The 11,136-nt window shown below is 37.2% G+C and overlaps 1 protein-coding gene across 4 annotated transcripts in view; it reads right to left on the bottom strand.

The window, feature by feature from the left end:
• Nucleotides 1-3,332: 3,332 nt before the first annotated feature.
• Nucleotides 3,333-11,136, bottom strand: part of CCAR1 (cell division cycle and apoptosis regulator 1) — a 63,568-nt gene continuing 55,764 nt past the window's right edge. For all 4 annotated transcript variants that reach the window (XM_015063359.3, XM_027062152.2, XM_015063358.3 and 1 more), the window contains 6 exons: nucleotides 8,910-8,992; nucleotides 8,442-8,588; nucleotides 7,229-7,349; nucleotides 6,959-7,144; nucleotides 4,747-4,952; nucleotides 3,333-4,177 (listed from right to left, as the gene is read on the bottom strand). In XM_015063359.3, the coding sequence (XP_014918845.2) occupies nucleotides 4,118-4,177; nucleotides 4,747-4,952; nucleotides 6,959-7,144; nucleotides 7,229-7,349; nucleotides 8,442-8,588; nucleotides 8,910-8,992 (803 nt within the window). In that variant the 3' untranslated portion in view covers nucleotides 3,333-4,117. The remainder of the gene's footprint in view (nucleotides 4,178-4,746; nucleotides 4,953-6,958; nucleotides 7,145-7,228; nucleotides 7,350-8,441; nucleotides 8,589-8,909; nucleotides 8,993-11,136) is intronic.

The following is an 11,136-nucleotide window of genomic DNA, read 5'->3' as shown; positions in this document are numbered from 1 at the left end:
TTTCTTAAAGTGGCATACAAACGACTTCAAGTTGAATAATCCTACAGTTTCTGAATAAACACGGATTCCTAAGAAAATATTAGTTATCTCTAATTCCAAGTTGTGACATAATAGGTTGCTGTTGGGGATCAGACCAGGTGAAATATTTAAAAGTATGTGGCTGAGGGCCACCTGGATGGCTCAGTCGGTTAAGCATCCAACTCTGGCTCGGGTCATGATCATAGTTTGAGCCCCACATCATGGTCTCTGTTGTCAGCACAGAGCCTGCTTCAGATCCTCTGTCCCTCCTCTGCTCATGTTCTCTCTCTCTAAAATAAGTGTCCAACTTTGACTCAGGTCATGATCTCTTGGTTAGTGAGCTTGAGCCCTGTGTTGGGCTCTGAGGAGCCTGACTGGGATTCTGTGCTTCCCTCTCTGCCCCTTCCCCACTTGTACTCTCTCTCTCAAAAACATTAAATTTTTTTTAAATTAAAAAATAAACATTAAAAAATATGTGACTGAACAGTAGTATTTTGAGAGGAATGAAAAATGTACCTACTAAAGTCTAAGTGCCACTTAAAAGATTTTTTGTGTTGCTACATTTCTACCTTGACTTAGACAAATTTCAAAAAAACACCTGAAATTCTTAAAATTTCAATTGTTCTACCATGACCGAATCAAACAATAGAAATGCAAAAACAGGGGCACCTGAGTGGCTCAGTCAGTTTTAGTATCTGACTTCAGATCAGGTCATGATCTCAAGGTTCATGAATTCCAGCCCTGAACAGCCCAAAGCCTGCTTTGGATTCTATGTCTCCCTCCCTCCGTCTCTATCCCACCTCCGCTTGCACTCTCTCTCTCAAACATAAACACTAAAAAAAAAAAAAGCAAAAACAGGGGGCACCTGGCTGGCTTCGTTGGAGGAGCATGTGACTCTTGACCTTGGGTCATGAATTCAAGCCCCACATTAGGTGTAGAAATTACTTAAATAAAACTTTAAAAAAATGCAAAAACAGGTATCTAGAACATAAAAAGGATGGGAAAATAAAACTAAATGTCTTCATAGTCCTGCTTTATCATTTTTGTTAATTTTTTGACTTGGTCAAGGTCAGATGACAGTACAAAGATATTCACTTCTGAATAATATTCAAAGCAGTTATCTATTTTTTAATGTTTATTTATTTTTGAGAGAGAGAGAGAGAGAGAGAGAGAGAGAGACAGACAGAACATGAGTGGGGAAGAGGCAGAAAGAGGCAGAAAGAGAGGGAGACACAGAATCTGAAGCAGGCTCCAGGCTCTGAGCTGTCAGCACAGAGCCCCATGCGGGGCTGTAACTCATGAACCCTGAGAACATGACCTGAGCAAAATTCAGATGCTTAACTGACTGATCCACCCAGGCGTCACTAATGTTTATTTATTTTTGAGAGCAAAAGAGAGACAAAGCGGCAACAGGAGGGGGGCAGGGAGAGAGGGAAACACAGAATCCGACACAGGCTCCAGGTTCCTAGCTGTCAGTAAAGAGCCTGATGCAGGGCTCAAATCCACAAGCTGGGAGATCATGACCTGAGCTGAGGTAGGATGCTTAACTGACTGAGCCACCCTGACACCCCCAACGCAGTTTCTTTTTTAATTTTAATTTTTTACAAAGCAGTTTAGAAAGCAAAAAATAGGTCCCTTCTCTTTCCTTCATTTTCTCTAAAACCATTTTTTTACATGTCACTTGCTTTTCTTTTTTCTAAATGATCTCACTTTCCACTTCCACTGAATTTATAAAAAGTTTAATACAATTTAAAAATGTACACTTTTTCTTCATTCTCCCAATATTACTGACTTAAATATCTGGGAAAAATAAGTCTAACAAGTGGACTTTACAATGATTTTTCTCATTTACAAACATACTCTATTAAAGAACTATACTGTTTATTTTTATTATTCTTTAATTTAAAACAATATTTACTTTTGAGAGATTATGAGCAGGGGAGGGGCAGAGAGAGAGAGAGGGATAGAGGATCCAAAGCTCGCACTGTGCTGACAGCAGCAAGCCTGACGTGGGACTGGAACCCATGAACCATGGGATCATGACCTGAGCTGAAGTCAGAAACTCAACAAACTGAGCCACCCAGGTGGCCCCTTTTAGTCTTTTAGTTGAAAAACTTTCCAACTACTCAGAAATGTTTCATTTTACCTTAAAAATGGAGAAACGTTTATTTTATGATAGAGAGTGAGGAAGGGAGATACAGGCAGTGAGAGAGAGAGAATCTCAAGCAGGCTCTGCGCTGTCAGCACAGAGCTCAACTTAGGATGAGATCATGACCTGAGTGGAAACCAAAGTCAGATTTAGCTTAACTGACTGAGCTGAGCCACTCAGGCCCCTGGAGAAACATTTATAGAGTAACAGTAAAATTATGGATTAATCATTAATTGTCCTTCAAAGAAGCTCAACAAACCCTAAGACCAGAAAGAGCAGTTTAAAACAAAAATCAGTTTGAAAGAATTTCAATCTATTTTAATCTATTTCTTAATAAGAGCCACATGGATTCAATTTAGCTTAAGACACATATAACATGGCACTTACATTCTCATATTAATCTATTTGGAACACCTTGCCATTATCCTAGCAAAATAAGGCAAAACGAAATAAAATAACCCTAATATGGCATATATTTCTATGATAGAGAAACATTCCAGTAAGGGTTAAATACAAAAAAACCCCCAACCATCTGCTAAAGATGTGATTCAATTTTCACCAGTGTTAAAAGACATGTCATTTAATCCTAGATTTTTCTTTTCTTTTTTTTTTAAAGATTGTTTGTTTATTTAGGCAGGCTCTGCACCCAGCATGGGGCTCAAACTCATCACCCTAAGATCAAGAGTCACATGCTCTAGTGACTGAGCAAGTCAGGCACCCCTAATCCTAGACTTCCTTTTTTTCCCCCCAAGATTTTATTTTTAAGTAATCTCTACGTCCAATGTGGGGCTCAAACTTACAACCATGAGATTTAAGAGTCACATGCTCTACCAACTGAGCCAGCAGGTACCCCTCCTGTATTTCTTTAGACCAGAGTTTCTCAACCTGCATACTGACGTTTTGGGCTAGATAATTCATTGCTGTTGGGGGGCTATCCTGTGCAATGGAGGATGTTTAGCATTTAACAACTAGATGCCAGTAGCATTCACCCAGTTGTGACAAGTAGAAGTGTTTCCAGACATTGATAAATGTCCTCTGGGACAGATGATAGGATATCCCCTGTTAAGAACCACTGCTTTACAGTATATCACATTTCCTATGCTTTTCACTCAACGGTTAATCAACTCTTATATATTCACTTAAATTCTGAAGGAAGTACACAGACTAATAAAAAAATTATTTTTAATTAAAGGCTTAACTTAAGACATCATACTGACATCTACTGGCTTGGTACTAAACTGTACATTTGACATATACTGCATTTAAAAAAAAAAAACCCTCAAAATTAAAATATAGGTGCTATTTTGGGAAAGTAGAACAATTAACTGAAAGTAGTAACATTAACATCAGTACTGTTCGTTTTTTGTAAGTCTAACATAATAACAATGGTAACGGTCTATTATTTTCTTAATTTTTGATGTACTGTCTTTTGGATAATTGAATTTGTAATGAACGGCTTAGAGACTGATAATTAAAGGGATTTTTTTAAACAAGTAAGAAAGTATGGTTCAAAAACTTGCAAAAAATTAAGCAGCATGCTATTTTATGATTTATACTGAAATTTTAGAAGACTGAAAAATTTTTATAAAAACCTAATGGTAATTCTATAAATAAAATTACAATTTTCTAGATATTTTAATAAAAGACATTTGGTAATTAAATACTATCAATTAAATTGATGAACTTTATTGGGGTTAAAACTATAACAAAGTTCATCCTAAAACATTTTGCAATGCAAAATTATTTCACTCAAGGAGTGTTTAATATTTGAATGCCAGGAATTACAAGCAATTTTCAAAAGCAGACTCTTCACATTCATAAAACTTTATACATCATTTGAACTAACAGATATTTATACTACTAAAATCAAACATGCATCACTTTCATTCTTGTATCATGATTTTATATATTACATTATTTAACACCGTTCCTCACTGCTACATGTATGTATCATACGCTTGCACCATTCTCCTTGGATTTCTGATCTTTATCTTCATTCTTCACGTTATCCTGCAACACAGTAGACAAACAGATTTTATTGGATTCTCTTAAATGTTACTTTAAAAGTAAACATTAGTAAACAGATACTCTAAATAGTCCATTTTACCATACATAAAAAACTGACTCAGGGGGCAACTACGAAAGAAAGCTCTCAATTCTACTATGCAGAATGATTTCTAGTATGTGAGAAAGCTATCTAAGTCCTAAGAAATTTAAAGTTCTTAGGAGTAAGAGCAGTATATTAGGAATATAGCAGTATAGTAGGAATTTTTACTCCTTGTTCTGAGTGACACTGAGGATATGGCAGATCTCTCAATTACTGAAATTATTTTGTAATGGCACTGAGTCACAGATTTGTCTTTTAGTGACAAAGCACACATACACCACATTGACATTTCAATTAAGTTCTAGAAAAATAAATCTTTTGGAAATTGCTTGTAATTAATCTAACAAAGGACAGAATGATACCATTATTTAAGCCTAGAAAAACTACTAGGAGCTTAAGAACATTAAAATTTCCAAACACAAATGTAAAAGTTGAAATAAATTGAAAATACGAAAAGTACAAAACTGCTAACCTTCTTCAAAACAGTGTGGATTTCATCCATTACTGTAGATAAGTTTCTGATTGTCTTACTGAGTTGGTTTTCAAATTGCAAATTCATGTTTTCTGTAATCTTTAAGTTTTCTTGTAACTGACTAAAGTCCTTTTTAACTTCTCTGAGTTCACCAGAGAGGCTTTTGTTGGAATTCTCCAAATTTAATATGGTTTTTTCATCCTCATCTGTTAAAAAAAAAAAAAAATCATCTTTCCCCTTTAACATCCCCAATTTAACTTTAAAAAAAATTTTTTTTAATTTTATTTTTGAGAGAGACAGAGTGAGAGCGAGGGGAGGGGCAGAGAGAGGGGGAGACAATCTGAAATAGGCTCCAGGCTCTGAGCAGTCAGCACAGAGCCCGACATGGGCTCAAACCCACAGATCATGACCTAAGCCAAAGTCATACGCTCAACCGACTGAGCCACCCAGGCGCCCCTCCCCCAAATATAACTGTGAAGTTAAAAGTATAATGGGGCCCCTGGGTGGCTCAGTTAGTTGAGCATCTGACTCTTGATTTTGGGCTCAGTCATGTTCTCATGGTTTGTGGGTTTGAGACTCCTCCTTGGACTCTGCATTGACTGTGTGAAGCCTGCTTGGCATTCTGTCTGTCTGCCCCACCCCACTTGTTCTGTCTATCTCTCAAAAATAAATGAACTTAGGGGCACCTGGGTGGCTCAGTCCATTAAGCGTTCAAGACTTGATCTCAGCTCGGGTCATGATCTCACAGGTTCATGAGTTCCAGCCCCACAATAGGCTACATGCTGTCAGTGTGGAGCCTGCTTGGGATTCTCTATCTCCCTCTCTCTTTCTGTCCCTCCCCCACTCTCTCTCTCTCTCAGAATAAACTTAAATAAATAAATAAACTTAAAAAAAAAAAGTAGGGGTGTCTGAGTGGCTCAGTCAGATAAGTGGCAGACTCTTGATTTCAGCTCAGGTCATGATCTCATGGTTCCTTAGATCAAGCCCACACTGGCCTCCACACTGACAGTGTGTGGAGCCTGCTTCTGATTCTCTGTCTTCCTTTTTCTGCCCCTACCCAGCTAGTGCTCTCTCTCAAAATAAGTAAACAAAACAAAACAGGGATTTAAGGAGGGGCACCTGGGTGGCTCAGTTGGTTAAGTGTCCAACTCTTGATTTCGGCTCAGATCATAATCTTACAGTTCATGGGTTCAAGCCATGCACTATCCATGTGGAACCTACTTGCGATTCTCTCCCCCATCGTTGTCTGCAGCCCCCTACCCCCTGCATTCTCCCCCTCTCTCTTAAAATAAAATAGATGATAGATAGATAGATAGATAGACAGACAGACAGACAGACAGACAGATAGACAGATAGATAGATAGATAGATAGATAGATATGCCTGGGTGGATCAGTTGGTTAAGCATTCAACTCTTGATTTCAGCTAACGTCATGATCTCACTGTTAGTGAGATCAAGCCCCACATTAGGCTCCATGCTGACAGCATGGACACTGCTTAGGATTCTCCCTGACCCTCCCCTGCTTGCATGTGCTCTCTCTCAAAATAAATAAACATTTAAATAAACAAACAAATAAATAAAAGATGCAACAGAATAGGGATGCCTGCCTGGCTCAGTTGGTGGGACAGACAACCCTTAATCTTGGGGTTTTAAATTTAAGCTCCACGCTGTGTAGAGAAAGACTGTTTAAAAATAAAGTCTTAAGGGTTAAGGGGCACCTGGGAGGTTCAGTTGGGTTAAGCATCCAATGATTCTGTCTCCCTCTCTCTCTCTCTGCCCCTCCCCTGCTTGTGCTGTCTCTCAAAAACAAATAAACATTAAAAAAAAATAAAAAATAAAGTCTCTCCAGGCTCTGAGCTGTCAGCACAGAGCCTGATGTGGAGCTTGAACTCAAGAACTGCAAGATCATGACCTGAGCTGAAATCGGACACTTAACCAAGTGAGCCACCCAGGCGCCCCAAAAATAAAGTCTTAAAAGATTCAACAGAACAATAAAGGAATCTAAGAATGCACATGAAAAATCAAAGATTCTTCTACAGCTAAGCAATGTTGTAGTTTTTATTAAAGTGGTCAAAAGTAAGTTACATTATGTGCCTACTCTACAAGGCAAAGGATGGATATGCAGGTGTATGTAAGTATGTATACATATGAGTACACGCATAAATCCCAACAGGGTGTTAAAAGTACCAAAATACCCAATGCTGTTCCTTACCCGTTTTTTCTTCTAGCAATTGCAGCTTCTGTTCTACTTCAGCTCTTACTTTTTCACTTTTTTCCAATTTTTGCAAGAGGCTTCCTACATCTACCATTGCACCATTGTACACGATAAGACCAACATTTTCTTCCACATCCTTTGGTTCCTGTTTTACTGTTGGTGTTGGAAGTAACAACCTGTTTCCTATTAAAAAAATTTTTTTATCATTATTTTTTCTTTAATAACATAATTATAAAATGACATAATCGTAAAATAATACACTCAAACCTAGCATATCTTCCTGCAATGCTTCAGACTCTTCATGGTTTTCTTCATCTTTTGAAGTGTCTGTTAATTTCCGGTAAAAGCAAGATTCACGGAGTACTACTTTATTCAGAAGTTTCTTTACCTGTTATTCAAGCAAGTAAACAAGTTAAAAAGAATATGTTTTTGATTTCCTTAATTGTGTTATTTTCACATATGAGGAACATCAATGGCATTTGTGTTCTTAGTACCTCTCCCTTTGAAACACTTCTGCTTTTTTTTATAACTGTCTTCCCCATAAACCTAAAATTCAAATAATCTTTTGAAAAAAATTTGTTAAAAAAGAAAAAGTAGAACACTGATAGAAACACTAACACATATATTAAGGAATATGTACAAAGATATGACAGCATATAGCCTGTAATTCTAAAACATGGAAACCGCCTAACAACAGAGACTACTTAAAGGAAATTATAGTACATCTATGTTACACGATGCTATGCAATCATAAAAAGAAAAAAGTGGGGTAATTGTGTGTGCCTGGGTGGCTCAGTCAGCTGAGTGTCAGACTTCTGAGTCTGGCTCAGGTCATGATCCCAGGGTCTTGGGATCATGACCTGTGTTGGTCTCTGCACTGAGCATGGAGCCTGCTTATGATATTCTCTCTCCATACCCCCAACCCCCTGCTCACACACACTCTTTAAAAAAAAACAAAAACAAAAACAAAGTGGGTCTCTATTTTCGTGGCAGAATGGCCACTATACATCGTTAAACGAAAAAAGCTGTCCAGGGACACCTGGCTGGCTCAGCTGGTAGATCACGGAACTCTTGACCTCAGGTTGTAAGCTCAAACCCATGGTGGGTGCAGAGGTTAGTTAAAATCTTGAGGGGAGGGGAGGGGAGGGGAGGGGAGGGGAGGGGAGGGGAGGGGAGGGGAGGGAAGAGAGAAGAGAAGAGAAGAGAAGAGAAGAGAAGAGAAGAGAAGAGAAGAGAAGAGAAGAGAGAAGAGAAGAGAAAAGCTATCTATCAATAATGTATAAAATGGTTTCATGTGTTGTATCTGTGTACACACAGATCGTATGTACATGTATACGAGTTGCTTACAAAAAGATCCAGAGAACTATATATGAGGCCAGAGGTGTAGACAAAGCTTTTTTTTACTTCACACATTTCAATATTTCTTGACTGTTATTACTTAAAATGGCTTTTCATTTTAAATATTCACAAGACAGATTACCTGAGCCCGAGAAAGATGTAGTCCAAGAGTATAAAGTATTTCTTCCAAATCCTTTTCAAGAAGGTAACCACAATGGCTTTGATCAAAATAAACAAATGCCATTAACAAATCCCTGTTAATTGTGATCATCTGAGTCTTTTCTTTTTCCTAAAGAAAATGCAGAAGATAACAGTGAAAAGTAAGAAACTGAGAGTGTGTCTATATAATAGCCAAAATCTGAAAAGACCTTTGTCTCATGTTAGAAGTTAAAATGAGTTGATCTGGTTTATGTGTATGGGAGAAAGGAATAAGACATACCAGTTTACCTGACATAAACATAAATACCAAAATACAACTGGCTGAATTTTGCTCCAAGTGGTAATATATACATATACAAGGATGAATAAACTTCATGTGTTATGCTTAAGTTTGGATTATGTGAGTAATGGAAATTATTATATTATAAAGAACACAGTACCCAATAAATACCTTATCTTTAGAGGGTCTCTCCTTGCAGTACCTGTTGACATCTCTTTTGTCATCTCGTTTGTTTATTTCTTCCTCATCCCTATCTATAAAATCAGAACAACAGCAAAATACTCATTAATACAGATATTTCCAACTATTACAGAGGCCAAAGATAGTTTTCTATTACTTACTTTCAAAAGACATAAGGGCAAAAAAATTATATGAATAAAAATGGTTTGGAATTCATAGGAAAGAATTATGAAGAAAAATGGGTGCCTGGCTAGCTCAGTCAGTGGAGTACGTGACTCTTGATCTCAGGGTTGTAAGTTTAAGCCCCATGTTGGGTGTAGAAATTACCTAAAACATTAAAAGAAAAAAAAAACTATAAAGAATAATAAGAAGAAATGTATAAAGAGGCTAGAAGGAGGAAAAATTTAACTTTATTAAATCAATTAACTTTGTTCCATAAAAATTTGGAGGACATAGTTCAAAAAATGAATGTTTTATATATAAAATTAGAAATTATAACACAAATTTAAACAAAGCGAAATATATTTTCTAAGAATTAAAAGGAAAAATATTCAACACAATAAAACTGCAAACAGATTATTGCAAAATAAAACATGAGCATCTGAGATGTTAAGATAATTTTAGAAGACCTAACAGTATTAATATCCAGAATTTGCTGACATTTACATATCTATTCCACAGTAAAAGATGGGAACTTGGATAAATCATTCTTTTTATTTTAAAAGATTTCTTTTTTTAATTTTTAATTTTTTAGAGAGAGAGAGAGAGCGAGCGAGCATGAGCTGGGGAGAGGGGCAGAGGAAGAGTGACAATCTCAAGCAGGCTCCATGACCAGCACAGAACCTAATGCGGGGTTCATGACCTGAAAGGAAATCAAGCTGGATGCTCAATGGACTGAGCCACCTGGGCACTCATTCCATTTTAATTTTTTTAAAAAGATTTTATTTTTAAAAATCTCCATACCCAACTATGGGGTCTGAAACCACAATCCCAAGATCAAGAGTCACATGCTTCATCAACTTAGGCAGCCAGGTGCCCCTGAATTGCACACTCTTTAAAAAAACTTTATTTATTTATTTTTAAATGATCTATACACTCAACCTGGGGCTCAAACTCATGACCCCAAGATCAAGAGTTGCATGCTCATGACTGAACCAGCCAGGCACCCGAACTGTACTCCAAATTTTAAATGAAGGAATTACATACTATGTGAATTATATCTCAACAAAGCCATTATTGTAAAACATAAATAGGCAAAAGGTCTAAAACTGGACTGTGGTGATGGTTTCAAAAAAAGTTACTAAGAATGATTAAATTGCACATTAAAAAAAAAATTTTTTTTTTAACATTTATTTATTTTTGAGACAGAGAGAGACAGAGCATGATCAGGGGAAAGGCAGAGAGAGAGGGAGACACAGAATCTGAAACAGGCTCCAGGCTCTGAGCTGTCAGCCCAGAGCCCGACGCAGGACTCGAACCCACAAACCGCGAGATCATGACCTGAGCCGAAGTCGGACGCTTAACCAAGTGAGCCACCCAGGCGCCCCTAAATTGCACATTTAAAATGAGTTTTGTAGTATGTATTAGCACCTTAACAAACTGTTTAAAAACAAATGTGTCCTTGGAACCATACTATAGTACAGAGCAGTTCAGCTGCTTTATTAGGTTTATTACTTTATAGGGTAAACTAATTTACTGCTAAGAGCTTCAGTTTCCTCCATCATAAAATACAGAAAATACCCTCTGAGTAGAACTATAATTACAAATAATTTTTATCAAGAGTATATCATATACTACACAAATGTTAAATTCCCTTCCTTAATATTTTATAGACATGATCCACCTTATTTGAGTATTTAACTTGAAAGCTGTCACTTTGAAAACTTTGACTCTCCTGGAACTTAGATTTTTAAAAATAACTTTAAAGAGGGGCACCTGAGTGGCTCAGTCGGTTGTGTCCGACTCTGGCTGTTCATGATCTTACAGTTCATGAGTTCGAGCCCCACATCAGGCTTGCTGCTGTCAGGTGAGAGCCCACTTTGGATCCTCTGTCCCCCCCTCTCTGCTTCCCCACTGGCTCTATCACAAAAATAAACATAAAAAAAGAGTTGGGACACTTAACCAACAGAGCAAGCCAGGCACCACAGTGTGTTGGTATTTTAAAGGACACAGTTGACAGATACCATCAAATTTCTGTCCAGAAAAAGTGCAACAATTT

The sequence above is a fragment of the Acinonyx jubatus genome, chromosome D2 (genome assembly GCF_027475565.1).
Source record: "Acinonyx jubatus isolate Ajub_Pintada_27869175 chromosome D2, VMU_Ajub_asm_v1.0, whole genome shotgun sequence".
Classification (NCBI taxonomy): Eukaryota; Metazoa; Chordata; class Mammalia; order Carnivora; family Felidae; genus Acinonyx; species Acinonyx jubatus.
The sequence above is the reverse complement of the archived record's forward strand: the minus strand, read 5'-3'. Positions and strand labels throughout refer to the sequence as shown.